The sequence below is a fragment of the Pleuronectes platessa genome, chromosome 18 (genome assembly GCF_947347685.1).
Source record: "Pleuronectes platessa chromosome 18, fPlePla1.1, whole genome shotgun sequence".
NCBI lineage: Eukaryota > Metazoa > Chordata > Actinopteri > Pleuronectiformes > Pleuronectidae > Pleuronectes > Pleuronectes platessa.
In genome coordinates, this window is record NC_070643.1 from 4,228,404 (window position 1) to 4,247,867 (window position 19,464).

Consider the following 19,464-nt stretch of genomic DNA (forward strand, 5'->3'; position numbering starts at 1 on the left):
TTTGGGGCCTGTAAACAATTAATGTGTGTGTGTTTGTGCCGATATGTATCCTGCATGTCAGTGTGTGAGTATTACAGCCATCTCTCTGGTTTAAGCATTCCCTTGGTTGCCATTATGGCCTAATAACCGTGTCAGTATGATTAATGCAGGAGGCAGGGCTCTGATTGCACTCTCGCTCAACTACAGCACCTAGGTTGCCACACAGCCCACAGTCCCGCTCTCTGTGCTCCGCCTCCATTCGGAGCAGCGGCAGCCATCGCGTCACTGCACGTTGTTGTGAAGGTTATACGTGCACTTTGCGTGCGCTCACCCTCCTTCCGGCGGCATCAAAGAGTCAGTTTGACGATGATTGGGAGATCAAGAAGTAAACTGTGCGATCCCCGAGGCCACTATAAGCAGTCCAAGGTAACAAACGCAGACAGCCTTAGCTTTTATCGCATCTTCACATTTTATAGTGTGCCAATTATTGCACATCAGCTGAGCCGGAAACTTTTCAGTGACATTTCAGCTTTTGGTCAGTTTGATTCATGGAGTCTAACTTTTGACACTCCTGACACCCGTCAGTTTTTAAACTGTCAAAACCACCACCACACTAGATGGTCTTGCCATTTCCCTTCATAGTTTACTGGGTTTCATTCACACTAAGTGCGATAACATTCTTCGATTACGGTGGGATGTCGATAGAGGATGTTAAACTATATGAACGCCATTTTACTGTGGGTTAACTTATCAGAGCATTTGTGTATATGCGGCCCCCCTTAAACAGAACCATGAATATCTGTACTGACAAGCGCATTGCATCGTCTGCAAAGTGACAGTGGAACACAACCCGAGCAGCGTTTAGGAGCTCTCATGACACCTTCAAAGAAAGATGAAAGACATTTTCAGACGGCGTCGGCTGTCGTCGGCTCTGTTAACGTCTTAGTTGGCATCTGCTATATGTATGACACCACTTTTCGTTTTGTGTCTTCTGCATGTTAGAAGAGTCTTCAGCACGAGGACTCGCTCAATGGGAATCCTCCGAACCATATCCGTCTGTGTTCTCACATGGGCTTGGACATTTTTCTGATATTTTAATAGGTGGCTGACAGAAGAAACTCTGGAGACTGCCTGGTGCCTTTGATTCATTTAGCGTTTTCACATAAACCCCCTCTTGAAAATTTCAGGAGATTATAGTCGATTGTTAGCTGTTTCTATTTCCTTTTTGATCATGTCTTATCTGTTGTATGTCTGTAATGCCATGCTCATTGTCATTCCTGACCATGGAAGTCTGTCTCTGGCGCTTCCTGCTTTTTTTGTTGTGTCTGTATAATTGTTTTATTCACCCGTCTTATCTTAAAATGGTTTTGAAGTAAATGGATGGTAAATGGTTTTGTATTTATATAGCGCTTTTCTAGTCTTGATGACCACTCAAAGCGCTTTACAGTACAGTTTTACATTCACCCATTCACACACACATTCCTACAGTGCATCTATTTGCAGCACTTTTGATATTCTATGGAGGGCCATTCAAGGTTCAGCATCTTGCCCAAGGACACTTCGGCATGCAGATGGGTCGGACTGGGGATCAAACTGGCGACCTTCAGGTTGGATAACGACCACTCTACCCCTTAGCCACAGCCGCCCCGAAGTCAATTTGATCAGGCACTAACTTGTCGTAATCGTGCCTCAGTCACTCCATGTCTCAAATGCCTGGTCCTGTACTATTAAACTTGAGGGGGGGGGGGGATAAATCTCCTGACTGAATGAAATCAGATTCAGACTTTGCAAAATCAAGAGTAAATTGCCGAATTACAGCCCAGTAAAAAATACTCTGAAACTTGCGTGACAAACAGAAACTGAAAATAACCAGAATTCTCTGGAGTTTTGGACAGTGCAACTGGTGCTCCATTCAAGTGATTGATCGGCTTTGTTTCCTGTTCATGAAACCCGCTCAGACTCAGAGCCCAACAGAATGAATCACCACTTGTGGCTGCAATGGCCACTACAGCTCAGGAACAGTTCCACAGTGTTGGCAAACCTCCCCATTTAGTTCCCCCACTCTCCACTGCCGCGCTTCTCTTGTGGCCAGGGGATTTCTGCAGTGCAGCCGGGATGAGAGAGGCAGCAGTGACTCTGTGAACCGAAGTCCAAAATGAAAGCCCAATCTGAAACCCTTCAACGCAGCTTTGAACACATCAGATCTGAGGCCGTGCTGCAAAAGTGATGGAAGCCTCCGTTAAGGCAGGAAGCCGGGGGAAGCAGAGACGGACCAAAAACAGACAAATAGCCAGAGAGGCCTGCCCAGATACTCTGGATAACAACCTTGAGCCTGTCAAATTTTGCTCTCTGGTTCTTTTCAGGGATTTAAAAAACAAAAAAGAAAAGCAGTCGTTCTTCAGCGGCTGAAAACTAACATGACATTTCTATCCTGGGCTGAGGTGTTACAGGTGAAGCCTAAAGAGTCGGATCTTGTTATTTTTTTTTCATATTTCAGGTCACTAAGCTCTGCCTGACAGGTGGAAAGGCTGAAACAACTGTTATTTGTGAAGTTTATGTGCAGGTATAGCAGGTGCTGTTTGGACCAAGTAGAGTCATTCCATTTTATCAGGACTCTACTTCCAATCAGCTCTTTGTTTTTATATGTTATCTCAATAAGCCGTCTCAGTCAACCAATGTTTCAACAGTAAAATGAGCAGTATTTGAGTTGATACCAGAGCAATAGTAGATACAGCCGTCTAATCTGTCTTTCTCCTCCAGGGTCCTTCATGATGGTGAATTCCTCTCAACATTTCGGGGGCCAGCGGGCTCAGCTGCTGCTGCTCCCGCTCAGCGAGAACGACACCCACTGCATCCAGTTCAGCTACTTCCTGTACAGTCGCGACGGCCACAGCCCCGGGGACCTGCAGGTCTACATTCGGGTCAACGGGGGCCCCAAGGGCAGCGCCGTGTGGAATATCTCGGGCTCCCAGGGACGCCAGTTTCACCAGGTGGAGCTCGCCGTCAGCACTTTCTGGCCCAGCGAATACCAGGTGAGACTCTCCAGAAAAAGACAAGAGGACGGCACTGGCAGTAAATGCTTGCATTGCTGTAAAATAATGTTGTTTTTTTTTATCTTGTTTGCAGCCTGGAAATGTATGTAGCATTTTGTCAGAAAAATGAAACCTAGTTTGTAATTATATATATGTAAATTGGATCCAAAAAAACAGCACAACCCACACCAATATATTTTCAATATCTCCCAAAAAACTTTGAAAATCTCCCCTTATTTAAGATTCGTTTTTATTACATGGAAGAGGACCATTTGTAGCTGGTGCCCAGTTTTATTTAGCAATGACAGATTTTACCCATGAAAACTTTAAGAACTAACTGTCTTCTGCAGCGTTAACGAGACATTTGCAAGGAAGGGAGGATCCAAGGAAAGGCATCAGAGTTCTTTTTATAGAGAATGCAGTATCCAGTGTGTTTGATAGCAGGATATCTTGGCGTCTGCTGCTTTAATATGAACTTTTTTATATTTAATCTGTCTCTCATTAATCCACTGTTTTATGGAATACTTATTCTAAAGTACTGGAATAACCCTTCAAATATTCAGTGTTGTTCTTTTAGCAGGGCTGGCACTGTTGGTTAACTGAATGTAACTCATTGGTTTATAGAGAGAAATGTAATGTCGTTATAATAATTGATTTGTCATTTTAGACATGTATAGACATCACACACGTACACACACACTTCTTTTACTTTAATCAACATAAAATGAACATATTTGATGTGTTAGTGGGACTTTTTTAGTAAGAATTCAATGTGGGGAGGTAGTTAAGGTTGAGTAAAAACTGGAATAAATTTTATAGAATAAAACAAAAATTGGTGATTTACCTTCTAGCTGCTGATCAGTGGGTTGGTGGCTACTTATAATATGAAAGATAATGATGCTGATAATGGAGCTGATTTAATTGACCCTAAATCACAACATTGTTTGGGTAATCAATGACTGATTCTTAAAATCCCAAGATTAATCTTCGCAATTCGCTCCTTCTCTCCGTAAACATGAAGGCTTAATTTTATGTATATGCACTGGTAACTTAGTGGTGCGGTTAGTTCTCTGTTCTTGTTTGTGGAAGAGAAGTAATCCCTGGCCACAGCAGGCGACTGAACAGTGTGTGTATTTTAAACATCCGCTCTCAAGCTGTCTGCAGACATCAGGCGTATGTCTCGTCATCACAAACAGTGCAGAGGAATAAGTGAACAGACAGTCTCTGTCCTGTATCTGGTTAAAGTGATCATTAAAGTGGATGTCTGTACTTAGCAGAAGCATCTGTTAGTGTATGGGACTGCGTTTACTCCTTAAAATATGCATAATGATGAGCGGTGAGTCTTTTTTTATTCTTCTTACTCAACTATTCTACTCAAAATGCTGTTTTGCATTAACCCAAGAAAATATTTACTTTAGCTTTTAATGTGCATTTTACTCAGTTTAATTTTTTGGCAAAGAACAGCGTTGCTCATTTGGTGAAAGTAGAAGTTATTTAAGCGTTCAATCAAAAATTGTATAGACATTGATAAACAATCAAATTAAATGCAAGTGAATCAATAGAAGATTGATCAGTCATGTTGAATGATTAGATCAGGGCTGTTAAAATCCACACTATTATTAGGGATTTGCTGACCTCATGCTGGGAAGAAATCAGTGTTATGTAAAATTACAAATAATTATGGCGAGCAAACTGTAATCAATAACAAACTAATGACTTGAGTTTTCTATTTTAAATGAGTCATGACCTCAGCTCCTTCACATTACATTACCACATCATTGCAATGAACAGTAATATGACTATATTTGTAGCCATGAAAGTTGTTGCTAATAGATAAATCAAACCAATGAGAACAGTGTAGGATTTTGGGGCTTTTCAGCAAAAATGAGAGCTGCTGGTGGGCTTGTGTGTTTGTGCTAAACTTTGTTACGTTGTTCTTGTATTGTCGGGTCTTCTACGCTAGCGCTCTAATCATTACTCTCAGTGGTTCACTGTGTTGTTTAGCTTTAGTCCGGTTTAGCTTTAGTCCGGTCAACTATATACAATAATTGTGATATGTGATATGTATCATGTAAAAAAGAATAGTTTTGTAATATTATCACCCTGATGTCAAGCTTGTTGCCCAGCCCTAGAAAGTGTCATGGCTCGCTTCATTGAAAGCTCTATGTGCCACTTAGCAAGGCACTAAACCACCAGCTGTCTCACTGAGCTGCTCCGTGGCAACCAAACACTGACCCATGGTTGTGTCCACGTCAGCGCAATATTATCATTCAAACCATATGCAGGAATTAGCTAATTGCAGCAGTCTCATATATCACAGTGGCTCAATAGGCGTATAATTACAGCGGGCATGTGTTTGTGTTGTATCTTTATTTATTAGTCAATTTACCTGCATGCTGCAGTGTAATCAATATAGCTCAGTTTGATGCCTGTATTGTTGGTGCGGCATTATTAGCATTGTTGTGAAGCTTGTACGATTCTGATGACTGGATGCAGCCCTGCCTCACCTCATTACAGCCGATAATCTATCCCCTAATGCTCTTTCTTCCCATCAAGCCCGCCACCTCCCACCCCCGCTCTATCCCCACCCGAAACAGGCGTTAATGAGACGGCAACAGCCCGTGTGAGGGACTGTGGGAGCGTGGGTCCACCGAAACAGTCAATTGACCTCAATTCCCTGCGACCCTCGGTGCGGGGGGGAGCGGGCCAGGTGTTTGCTTCCATAACCTTGGCGCACCCTGGGCCCCATCTCAATAAATCAAGAGCCAGTTAATGAGATTAGAGGGCTGCGCAGATCAATGAGGACAGCCTGCGCTTTACCATCCTCAGCTCTCCTGTCCTGCGCGACTCTCACAAACAGCCAAACTGATTTAAAGTAATGATTTTCTTCCCTTCTCTGTGGACGTTAGAAGTTTGGCTGCCACGCACCCTGGCGGAGGAGGAGGAGGAGGAGGAGGAGGAGGAGGAGGAGGAGGAGGAGGAGGAGGAGGAGGAGGAGGAGGAGGAGGAGGAGGAGGAGGAGGAGGAGGAGGAGGAGGAGGAGGAGGAGGAGGAGGAGGAGGAGGAGGAGGAGGAGGAGGAGGAGGAGGAGGAGGAGGAGGAGGAGGAGGAGGAGGAGGAAGGTGCTGTCAGCGGCGTGAGCTGGGGTGTGTGATCAGACAAGTAGGCCCTGGCAGGGAGTTTGCTCAGCGCCGTGGTGTTTGCCACTTGGAAAGACGTGCATAAGCAATGTAATCTACTATTCATGTGATGTATCTCCAAGGTGCCTGATTGATGAGAAGGTGCAATGCTCTAAAGTCCTCCCGCCAGGCAGGTAGGCACAGGACAGATTGCATTGTTTGCCTAATGAACCTGGTTGACTGGCAGCAGGTAATGGAGCAGGTGAAGCTGAGCAGATGAGTGAAGTGGCTTACATGTAGGCCTGGAGGAACAAAGTGTTTGTTTCTGCTGTACGAAGAGGGACAGGAGTGAGTCCGCAGTGAGGCTCGCTGCCTTTTCAAGTGTTCCCCTCCCACCGGGACGCTCCTGCTCTCCACACCAGCTCCCAAAGGACTCCAAGCTCCTCGCAGGACCCTACAGGGCTCCTCTCATCCATCCAGTCTCATCGATAAAGATCATTGTCCAGCACTGCTAGCGAACAGATCAGCCCCTGCAGGCTACCAGGGAGCCAAGGGAGGTCTGTCTGGTGGAGAACGTGTGTGTGTGGCTGCTGGAGGAAGTGGTGGCTAGAGATAAAAAACAAAAAAAAACTCTTGTAATCAGTGAGCCTTTACACTCCCTCAGGAAAGACCGGCCGCTGCCGAGATGTGTTGGACTGTGATCAGAGGTGTGTTGGTCAATGCCAGTAATTTTGGCTTCCAGATGTCCGATGTTGATAGCGTATTTTGTGCTGTAAATTAGAAAAATGTCTGGTTCATGCAGCATTTTATTAATGACAAGGTGGCTGATGTAAATCTGTTGGAACTGTGCAAAGAAATATACTTAAGTCTTAGCATGTTGGCCAACTGGCCAATTGAACCGTTAAGTTGCACTCTAGTGATATAGATCTGGACTCCCTCAGGGTTTAGGGGACTCAGAAGAGGCAGATTAAAGAAAAATGGTTCAAATTGATGCAGCAGAGGCAGACACATCTCAAACCAAATCCCCAAAATACTGGATCCATAACTCAACCAATACCATCTCCTCCTTAGACTGCCTCTGCTTTTTTTATACTGCCACGTCCCTTATACTCCATCTGTGATATCCTAAAAATAGCCCTGATAACGTCATCAAGGGTTATTGTCTCTGTTTTGACAAAGCCCCTCCATCCGAGGACATAAAAGAACTGTTTACACAGATCTGGGAGTTTAAAGAAGTGTCCATGATGAGTTAGCTAATGTTATAATTAATTTATTACATGTTATTGTATCCACATTTACATATTAATTTATGTGATACATTAATTTGATATACATAGATTATATGTATGATGCATTATTTAACGTCATACGTATATTTTATGCATTGAATGTTTTTATTATGGCCTTTTAAGCGATGCAAACACAAGACAAATATACATTTGTGCTCCAAGCTAACACTAGAGCACTTTATCTTACTCTGTTATAACTGGTGTTGAAAACTGCAAGACAAAGTCCACAAATGTCTCTTCTTTCCAAAACCTAGCACCTACATTACCCACAAAGCAACACAATCACTGATACAAGTGCATCTAATCTTGGAGCTACTCACCTCAAGCAGAGATAATGAGTAGTAGCAGCAGTAGTAATAACAGTATTCTGGTGAACTCGAGTCCTACTAACTGCTCCCCTGAAACATTTTTCACAGTTTAAAAGTTTTTCTTTTCTCTAGTTACTAGTACCTGCAGTAATCACAGGTGTCGCTGATATCCTCATGTGCCCCTTGGCAACGTGGCTCCAGGCAGGAGGGTATCAGAGGACATTTAGGCTAAAACAGATGCAAGAGATGCTGTTTCGAGTCTAATACGAATGTCAGGGCTTGCGGACACTTGGATAACACCAAAGGAACAGTGGAGGCGGTCGTCTTTTTTACGTTTGAAGAAGTGGTTACCAGTTACTTTAATTGTAATGGATTTGGCTTAAGCACTGTTTACCCCTGAAACCCCAAAAGTGTTTTGTGATCTCAACACTTCACCCACCCCTCCTTCGGCATAGTGGTGAATAGATAATGAGTGCATTTTCATTTTTGGGTGAATTCTCGCTTTAAGCAGCTTTATTTAAAAAAAGAAGAAAAAAAAAAGCACATCAACAAATAGAAACTTTTGGAATTAGCTACTTCGGTTTTCTCTTCTACCAGACGTGGTTTCTCACTAGGAGCAATTGGTGGTGATGCTCACCGACAAGAACTATCAATGCTTCCATAAGAGTGTTAGGGTTATAATATGTCCGCTGACCAGCACTACTTCTTCAGACTGACAGACTGGATGCTACAGCAATGAGATGAGGCGACCAGGTTTAGCCCAATGCAAAGCAAGAGTGAGAAGTGTGACTGCATTCCACTGAGAAATGGATTGAAGTTTAATAGCAACAACTTATGGGTAGCACCTTTTTAAAGGGCATGTCCTATAGCACAGAGATCTGCATTCCTCCTCGCTCTCCTGTCGTCTGGATTGACAGCTTCAGTAGAGGAGAACATCCTCAGTTGACCATGACTGAGCTGCACACATGCATGTCAGTGAAGCAACCCATCATTGATGACTCACCTCTGTTCGTCCAATAGCTTTATAGTTTTATCCTACTTTATTTTTATGTTAACTCCATATAAGTGCGATTCTACTGCCTCATGTCATTTTCTGTGCAATGAATCATCATGAAGTGAGGCCACGCACAATACTACATCATTTATCAGCTACAACAGCATGCAGGCTTATAGTTATACAGAACAGCTGTTGATAGGTTGATTACCTAATTTGTTCTGCTGCACGTCTCCACCTGCGGAACCTCCACTGGCCATCAACCAGATTTGATCAGTGTGTTTCATCTGAGCTGAGTTCATGACCCCACATCCACCAATACAGGGTGCGACTGCCGTGAACAGACGTTTCTATTGGAGAACGGACTTTAGACTGTCAGGACTGGTTAGCTTGGTTTTCGGAAGAGGAGAAGAGTTATAGAGTTCCTTTTTTTTTTTTAAAGCTGGCTTTCCCCTCTAGATTTCCTTTTATTAATTTTGTACTGCTCCAGGTTGTTGTTTCTCCCTGACCACTGTACTCCTTATCTTATTATCTTAAATCCCACATCAATTTGAAGTCCCCCTTATCTCCCATGTGTTTCTCTCTCTCCTTCACATCCGTATTCAATGACTAATTCTTATATTTATACATTTTGGAATTTTCCTGCGATTTTCTTGAAATCAAACAACATTTTTGATACTACTTACTTACGGTCTGCCTTTTTTCCTGAAATAGCTATTCGCTGTATCCTTAATGCCACTCTTTTCTTACTTATCTATAATAAGGAGTGTACATAATAGTGCTTTATTTGTGGTTGCAGTCACACTGAATTCGGATTGTCAGCCCCATAACAGTTTTATCTCTGCACCGTGTCAGAGCCGAATGAAGTAACCGCTACTTCACATTTAGAGCGTTTAAGAAGCGAAACACAGGATGACTTTTATTTTGAGGCACTAAGCGAAAATGCATTATCTTCGTCACTGGGTTAGCGCTGACTGTAATTGGTCAATCAAAACTGCCTCTAAAAATCAAAAGCATTCAAAGTTTGTCTTATTCTGAGACTAAATACTCTCACATTTGAAAATCTTCCGACAAAATAAAAAGGCGGTTGGTCTAAATGTTGTCACTAATGGATTTAATATTCCTAAAGTATTTATTTTGGTATGTCCTTAATGGATTTTTCTGACAGGATGTTATGCTGGGGCGGGGGGACTCATCTCATTACTTCAGTTCTGAGAATCCTGGCTTCCTGCAACCAATATAAAAAGAATATATAATGAGGTATAAGATATAAAAAATAGATATAACTGTTTGATAATTCTTTATAAAATGTATAAAATAATGTTATGACTTAAAAAATTAAATAATTACAAATAATATGCATTTTGGAGATTTAATATTTGAGGGAAAGGCACTTTTGGTGGATTTTCAACCTACACCACATCTTCTCAGCTAAGCACCAAAACTAGAACAAAGAAAACCAGTCGTCTCGTCCTCCAGCAGCCACACTGCAGAGCTCCTCCAGGAGTGCACCTCCCTGTGTTTTCTCAGACTGCAGAGAGATGAGGACAGGCTCAATTGCACGTCATATATTCCAATGCTTCACTGCCACAATGCCAATGTGGATCAATTGTGTTGGCCTTGTTCTAGCTGAAGAAATCAATTAACAGAGCATTGTTGCAATTTTCAAACGACTGCATGTAAGTCGTTAAATTAATTAAAGTCCTCATGAAGATTGATGGCTTTTACCATGAGTGCACATAAATAAATAATTAGTCCGTGCTGTAATGAAAAGTTAAAGCTAAAAATATTAATTACTGTGGAATCTTGTTTTTCAATGCAATCCCTTCTGATGCAACTGCACTTGGTTTTATATATTCAGCATGAGGCCTCCCGGGACGCAGTATGGATTTTGTTACTCCACGCTATCAATTCTCCGGCATTGAATTTTATGAGCCAAACACGATGCTGCAGGAGGCACATATTAAAATGCTTGCATGCCTTTTACATCAAATGGGGCCGTCCAGCTGCTTCAATCTCCTTAACCGGCTCCACTCGCTGCTCTTGTGCCAGGACTTCCCCGATTTGGATTTCTCACAATGACACAGAGCTCCATCCTGTGAGATGGCACCCTGCTGCTCACAGTAAAGCAAACCTTGATTCATACTTCACAGATTGCGCGTTTGCAGTGGTACAAGCCTCCTTTATGTTTCCAATTTTTGCCCCAGCAAAAGCCAGAGAGAGACCGAGAGAAGGCCGGAGGATGACATCATCTTGAACCAGATTTTCTCAGTTGAAAAAAAAATCTATCTTTTGTATTGTCTGCTGAAATGTATTTCTCATCCTCCGTGCCTACTTGTGCGAGTATTGGAAAAAGGTAAAATTCCACCATCAAATATTAAAGATTCTATCAGGCCACATGACAAACAGTATCACTGTGGCCGCCCAAGCTTCCATCCTCCACTTCCTATCTCCTCCACCCATGCACGGTGGTCCTATTTATTGATTGATATTCCTGCATTCTTTTCCTCCTCTTTCCAGAATTGTACATCTCCCTCTAATATTGTGGCCCTGTAAGCCCCACGCACTGCAACACAATAATAAATTTGCATAAAGGCTGGTTTGGATGCTGGGTGATAATGTAGGGGGGACTATTAAGACTCAAGTCTGACAAATAATAAGGACAAAATAAAATCATTTTGTCAAACTATACAAAGCAAGGAGCAAATAATCAGCAATTATATCTATTTACAAAAGGCAACAGACCTGAACTCACATTAACTCAAAACATGAAGGTGCAGAAAACATCTTCACAGATTCAGTAACAGATAAATATTGAAAGATACGGGAAAAAACACGACGAATGAACAAATGTTTTAGGAAACCAACACCAGTCTGACAACACATGCAGCAAACACAACTCTGCAACACTAAGCCTGGAGGTATGGAAACAAAATGCATTGATGATGTGTTGCTCCATAGTTAACATTATGGTGCTTTTTTACTCACATTATGATCAAATCAAATGAAAACTATTAAAAACAAGATATGATTAATTTTCTCTAGCCTGATAATGTGCAGCTATGGGATAGTGAGATTACTTTTCATTTCATTCACCACCATTGTCATCCTTTTTGAGAAAAAAATTAGTATTCACGTAGTCCTCCTTCAGTTCTCTGAAATCACAATTATAGATAAGATCATGAAATCATTTTCATTATCACAAATTCTGTTGGTTAGAAAATTAACTTATAAATATATAAAATGCAGCTATAACCAACATTCACCGTTGCGACACTGTGTGTGTGTCATGTTTTAAACCCAGAGTGACCCACTTTCTGAAATCTGGGGCATAATTATCGTGGAAATGAATTGTGATTTTAAGGATATATATATAAGAAAAATCTAAAAGTGCTTCTTACTTTCACTACTCAATGTATTTGAAACTTCAATCAATCAAATTGACTAAATTTGTATAGCCCATTTTCACAAATCCCAATGTGTCTCATAGGGCTGAATAAAAGAGGTATACGTGTCTTATATGATCTTGTAGAAATGAAATCTCCATTCTTCCAATGAGCTGATTGCTCAGTTGTGTGGCAGTTTTTTTGATCAGATGCTCTGAAGGCGACCTGTTTCTAAGTAGGTTAGTTGTGTAGTAAAGGTTGCTATGGTAACAATGGTAACAATATTTGTCAATCGCTTTTGGAAAGCGGGCTATCGATATAGGTTTATCTTAGTTGTATCCTTCTGGTTGCGCGTTGTAGATATCACGGCATTGAGGCTTTTACTGTTGTGTTACGTCATGTTGTGTCTGCATTGGCAGAACGTTTCTTACACTGAATACATGTTGTTAAACTGTTTGCTACATTCTCCCTTGGCTGCGGTGTTTTGAGCTCTACCACAGCTCCTCTGTGCTTCTTACGCATCCACCAAACTGCCTCGATTCTATTGCCTCTGTCTGTATGTACAAACTGCAAGGGACTGTAGCCATTTTACATTAGCCTGTGTTTGCATGTGTCATTCCTCAGTGTTTGGCGCAGTCATACTCAAACACACTTTTCCATAAGTGAGGGCAGCGTGGAGGATCTAAATGATGACTCAAAGTGCGGAGCTGAGTGAATCGATGGTGCCGGGTGAGCTGACGCGTGATGAATTGAATAGTTTATCAATCCGACGTCTCTAATGGCCCGACATAGGAATGAAAAAATAAAAAAAAATTAGTGGAAAGAAAGCCTTTGTCTGTATCCATCTGCCAAGGCCTTTTGTGGTATTGATTGGCCTGAGGCACTTAAATCCTGATGTATTGTCAACACTGCAAACTACTGCCCATCTGACTGCACGGTAACAGACTGACTACCACTTGGCTTGGGCATAAAGAACTAGGGTTAGTGTGAGTGGGTGAAATTCTCTGACTACCGCACGCCATGCACACTTGTGATGTACTGCGCAGTTACAGCTTTCATCTTAGCAGCTGTCAATGCACTACAACCCCAGGTTCAGAGTTTGTCGCTGCAGTAAAAAGGGAAGAGTTGCTTGTAGAGGGAATGATCCGGGCTCCGCTGACTGTAATTACTTGGAAACCCAGGATGACTTCTATGCTCTCTGGGAGGCCTCCCGATTCACTTTGAGGCTCTGCATGCGCCCGGCTCATTTAGATGAGTGAGTGAATATTTAAGCTGTGTTTAAGGACACCCTCGGCTCCTGCATGAATTGGTAAAGGGGACAGGGGGGAGTAGGGGACAGGAATTTATTAATGCATTGTGCACTACAAGGCCGGATAAGGCAAAACATCTCATGTTTACTTAACATTTAATGACATAAAGGTTTGGGTTAATTATGCCCATATTTTGGTATTTCATGTTTTTTTTATTCAGTAGACAAAATCCTGTAAATGCATTATGTTTCCAGGTAAACAATGATCAGGGCATTCATCTTTTGAAACCTTAATTGTTGGAGGCAAAGTATAATATTTACAATAAAGGGGACAAAGACAAAACTAATTATGTATTCTCTGGCCATCACTGGGAATCCAAATGACGCTGATTTGTACCTGCATGCATCAGAACACATAAAGGTTACTCACAATATGCATGAGTTATTGCACCCGGTTTAAATTATCTCACAATGTATTATTACAAGTGGCAATCTTTCAAATGTCACCAAGTGACACAAACCTTACATCTTGCATCTGGCTATGATGAATTGTGAAAAAAGATAACTTAGATGGAAGGTTCATGCTTTTCCATTATCTAAGCATTTATTTTGAGTCAATATAAATATTATATGTAGTCCACTATTACAAATCACAAATTGTCCTCAAAGCTTTGCAATGTGTGCGGCATTTAACTCCTGCTAGACCTCTCATTCAGATAAAGTGTACATGAAACGGGGAAATGAAAGAAACATGTGGGAAAGGATTCAAATAAGATTTAGTCATTGATCACGATCGTAACATCTGATATTTGAATGTGGAGAAGTGAACTATTAACGCTTGTTATCAAATGTGTTTTTCCACCTCAAAAAATCTGGCAATGTAGGTTCACACAATCCATCGAGTTCACGAACATTGCACAGTCTTGTGGTTTCTGTTCAAGAGAGTGTTAGAGCAGAAATATATGAACCGTTTGACCTTTAAGTACAAAATGACCTTTTAGTAGAAAAATGTGGCTCTAGAGAGTGCTTGCTTTTTCTGACTCTGAGGGGCTATACAAAAGTTTGATCATTTATAGTTTTCTTTAAGAGAGCTGAAAATACTCGGTGTGAATAAATCTGCATGTGAAACACCACACAACAGAGTTGATTTAGAAAACAAAACTCCTCAAGAAATTCCTCATTACCGTTTTAATGGCAATATCAAGTTTTACCCTGGAGATTAACTTTACAATGGGTTTAAAGAAAAGTCTGGACTTCTGCTGTCGACAGGCCTGAGGACCACATCCCAGTAATTTCCCACACTGTCAATTTTGTTGCCACTCAACATGTAATGGTCTGAAGTCATTTAAATGGTCCTCTGTCTCCACAGGTCGTCTTTGAAGCGACTGTCTCCGAAGAGCGGCAGGGCTACATTGCCTTGGACGACATTGTGCTGCTCAATTACCCCTGTTGTAAGTAACCCACACTGCACCGCTCATAGCCTACATACTGACCTTTACTAGAGTTTGGGGAAACTGTGGGACCGAAGCTCCGCAGGTTACTGGAAGTGATGAAGACTAAGAGCGTCCTACTGACAGCGGGCACATATGCCTGCTACCTGTCCGAGTGTCAGAGGCACAGTAACACAGCAGGGGGCTTCTCTATGGTGCCGGCACAATGGCTGACCTTTTCCTGTGATCGTCATGCTCCCAGCTGAGCACTTTTACAGCTAACACGATGTTACAGACAAGAGAAGGACAGCTACTGGTTGTACTTTGATCCTCTCAGGTAGTCTCTTGTTCCTTTGTCATCCCTGGGATCTCAGAGCCTCAGAGTGCTGGTTATGTTACATTATGCTCGGCTCTGTTACATTTACTATCACATCCCCCACAGTCTTCTTGTACACAGGCTTTTTTCAGATGTACCTGTCATAAAAGACCATTTTCTGTATTTAGCCCCTAAGAACAAAAACTAATTATTCTGCCAGGAAGAAAAGAAAAAGATCCATTGACCCCTGATGGCGTCCAGAACCAAATCACACATAGTCAAAAAAACTAATAAAAACATTCATCTAAAAATAGGCTCTTCATCGGCTTTTCGTTAAATAGCTTTTTTCCAGTTAACAGTTCGACCAGTTATTGTGGCATGTGATATGTTTGAGAATGTAAGATTGCAACATACTGGGTCGGTTCTAAACTGGCTGTTGAATTTACCATAGTGGTTTTATTTTATTTACGAAAGGCTGGACAAGAATGAGGTTATTATCAGTATACAAAACAACTACCCTGATTAATGAAAGCCAAATAAATAATACAAATATTATTGTGTCAATCCACATTAGCCTTCTGTCAAACAGACAATATTCTTTTACGCTTGTTCTTTTGAACAAGCGTGGGGTCAAATATATATGAATGATATAATATACTGGGTATTTATGAGCTTAAGAAATTCTAATTTTCTATTCTAGCTGAAGGAAAAATGTGTCAGGATGTAGGTTATAAATCCTCAAATTCTCAATAGGAGAAAAAAACATAGGAAATTAGGATTTTTATTTATTTTAACCCACATCACCTCAAAGGTTACCAATTGTCACCCTGTCCCTCGGTATATGATCCAGGCCTTGCCCTTGTAAATATAGTTGCTCTTGGACCCTTGGGAATTTATTGTAATTTAAAAAAAAAAAAAAAATACTAAGACCCTAAATTCAGTAGTTTATAAAAGCCTAAAGTCTTCTTGGGCAAATTTCACACTTGGGCACACCTCTAAGCTCCTGATAGGCCATCCTTCTGGCAGGTTCTCCCAAATCAGGAAATGACAGCTGAAACCCTGTTAGAGTGAGTGATGGGTTCTTGGTCACATATATATACAGTATATATACATGAGGCAAAATGTGTGCCTATACAACACCTATACACACTCATCTGCTCATACAAACTGCAGATGTGTAAATGCAAACACGCACAATTATGTATTTGTATCAGCCGGTGTAGCTGCAAGAGCAGTCACCCTTACCGACCCTTGAAAACAACCAAACACACACACACACTCACACACTCACAAACACATACACATACACACTTACATTTACATTCACTCACTCACACAAAGATGCAAATAACCATTGGTTAAGCTGACATCAATTTCCCCACAGACAATAAGGATAATGGTTTGCCCCCTTAGGAGAGATTCAACCCAAAGCCAACTGCTATTCCGTTTGCATTCACACTGACTTGACATTTGTGTTGTTTTCCACTGGAGTCCATGTCTTTATTCTGAACACGCGTTTCAGTCTAGATCAATCTCTCCTGTAACGAGAATGAGAGGCAGCATTACTAATTCAAAGAACCGACATCTCTGACAGTCAGAATACCTTCGAGATTCAAATTACCTTGCCTCTGTTTATGTGTTGTGGTATTAATTAAGAACAGACAGGCCGCACGTCAACACTACTGGGCTTTGGAAATATAATTCTCTCAGTAACTGTTAATACTGTTGCTTCGCCTTTTGATGAGTAAAATGTAGATTGTATGCTTCATGTTTACGGCAAAACATGAAATGCTCTTTTTGCATGTTAAGTGTTTATTGGATTGAAAAATAAATAAAGATGATCCAGTGGAGAAACTGAGTTGACAGCTAACGATATTTTCACAGAAGTGTCGGGATGAGTCATCACAGCTAGACAGCTTTGCATTCAAATTACGTAAGACGGGAGTTAAGGTTGTGTTTATTTAAGATTTCTTACCGTAAATATAAAACTGCCTTTATTTAAACTTTAGCTATTTAAAACTTCAATCGTGCTTTTGCTGCTCTACTTATATTTGCAAATGTGTAAATAATGTTGGTAATTTTTATATTGTTTCAAGCTGATTCTGTTTCAGAAACCTGTCCGCCAAGTATACATTTAAATGTGCTGAGAGCACTGGACTCTGTTTAGTGTTTGGTGGGGAAATGCGATATTAAACATTAGTTTAAATGGGCAAGACACTGAACCCCAACGTGCTGCCCATAGATGCTCTGTATGAATGTGTGTTTATACAAATAAGTGTACTGTAAATCACTTTGACTGGTCATCAAGACTAGTACAATTATATATAAATACAGACCATTTAAAATATAATTCCCATTAACTGTGGTCAAAAATAAACAAGGTAAATACCCTTCGACACCTTCTTCAGTTCAGCTTTTGTAATAAACACATGAAATGACAGGGAGTACCATTTTGTATGTCTTGCGCCACTTTTGATGATAGAGAGCCAACTTTCAAATGAATCTAAATGTAACTTTTAAAAGTCAAACACATACTGTGACGACAACCACACGTTATAGCCCAGGTATAATTTGAGCCTTGACAGCAGCACTTTAGAAAATGTGCCTAAAAGAGAGTTATTTTCTTACAGCTACCACCTGAGGCTTTATAGCTTTCTTAACAGTAAGGCCATTTCCACAGCAGTGGTTGTCATAGCAGGGGGTGTAAATTATGAAAAACATCAATGGCCGCTGAATTTCCTTTGAGTTGCTTTAGTTCAATGATCCTGGTTTTGTTGTATTACTGGGACTCATGAATAAAATGGAGGCCACCCCTTATGTTCTTAGTTATGAGTAGTCAAAATATTGGCCGTGAAAAATAGTTTAAATTGCTTTGAGACACTTGATGTTATAATATTTTTGTAATACCACATTTTTGAAGCATAAGTCTCCTTTTAATGATTAATAAAAAAAACGAGTTCTAATACAAACGTATGCTGGCGTTCTAGCTTCCTAATAGCAGTGAAATGCTGAAACGAAAACCATATGTGAGACGACGTATTAACGAGGAATGCACATACTTGAAATATTACATCTTTGACTGTGTCGTGCCGTCTTCTTACTGATCTGCGCCGTGCTGAAAATGTCGACCATCTGGCAACAGAGCCAGAAATAAGAACAGACAAGCACAGAATCAGACAAGAGGAAAAACGAATGCTCCATAATGATTACTGGACTTTTTGAACGCCTGAATTCAAGTATTTGGAAAACAACTTTTTAAAATCTAGGTTCACTCTATGTCCCTTTTAATGTGTCCAATGGAGGTTTTAATGAACAGAGGTGATACTGTATGTAGCGGTTGTGGGATGAGGGGTAGGAGCAGTACTTTTCCTCGAAGATGTAGGTCTTTATAATCTTTATAATCACATTGCTTGTGCATTTGTTTATCTCAGCAAACAGCAATCATCTGTGGAGTCATTCGGTAAACATTTCAGCATCAACAATTTCATATATAATTAATTTATATTATGGAGAATGTTAAATGCATTTTCTTCATCTGTTCTCAATGGAGCTTTCAAATAAATTCAGATTGTAGATTCAAATGTTCAAACTTTGTCTTGTGATTCTAGGCACCTGTGTCAAACGAATACTGTGTGTGTGTGTGTGTGTGTGTGTGTGTGTGTGTGTGTGTGTGTGTGTGTGTGTGTGTGTGTGTGTGTGTGTGTGTGTGTGTGTGTGTGTGTGTGTGTGTGTGTGTGTGTGTGTGTGTGTGTGTGTGTGTGTGTGTGTGTGTGTGTGTGTGTGTGTGTGTATAGCAGGGTGAACGTTACTTGTGTAGGAGAATGTTTTGGCAGGGTATGTACATGCTGTAAATATATTAATTGTACGTTCACATGCTCATATGTTCATACATGACTGCACATATACACTGTGCATGCATGCATGTGTGTGAGGGTGTATCTATCTAGTGAATGTACAGGCACTGAATAAATTAGCATCACATCTGTGTATTTAATCTATTAAGACAGTGATGCTCAGCTCCAGATGTGCAGCATGAATCATGGCGTGTGTCCCCCCTGTGTCCTCTTCCACAGACAAGGTGCCACATTTCTCTCGGCTGGGTGATGTGGAGGTGAACGCCGGGCAGAACGCCTCGTTCCAGTGCGTCGCCACGGGCAAAGTTTCTGAGAGTGACCCATTCCTCCTGGAGGTGAGAATGAGAACGTGCACGTGAGGGTGTTTTATTTTGTTTGCTGGCTTTTATATTCATTAGCTTTGCTTGAACGGCCGAGCCCACGTGTCAACACCTGTATGACAGAGGAGGGCTGGCAAGCGCAGAATGAAGAAGCAGGACAAAGGGGAAATAGACAGGCGTTTTACACG

General features: G+C 41.2%; 1 protein-coding gene across 1 annotated transcript in view; it reads left to right on the forward strand.

The window, feature by feature from the left end:
• ptprua (protein tyrosine phosphatase receptor type Ua) overlaps positions 1-19,464 on the forward strand; it is a 187,072-nt gene that overhangs the window by 86,122 nt on the left and 81,486 nt on the right. The window contains exons 3-5 of the mRNA XM_053446672.1: positions 2,740-3,011; positions 14,726-14,807; positions 19,176-19,291. Coding sequence (XP_053302647.1) covers positions 2,740-3,011; positions 14,726-14,807; positions 19,176-19,291 — 470 coding nt within the window. The remainder of the gene's footprint in view (positions 1-2,739; positions 3,012-14,725; positions 14,808-19,175; positions 19,292-19,464) is intronic.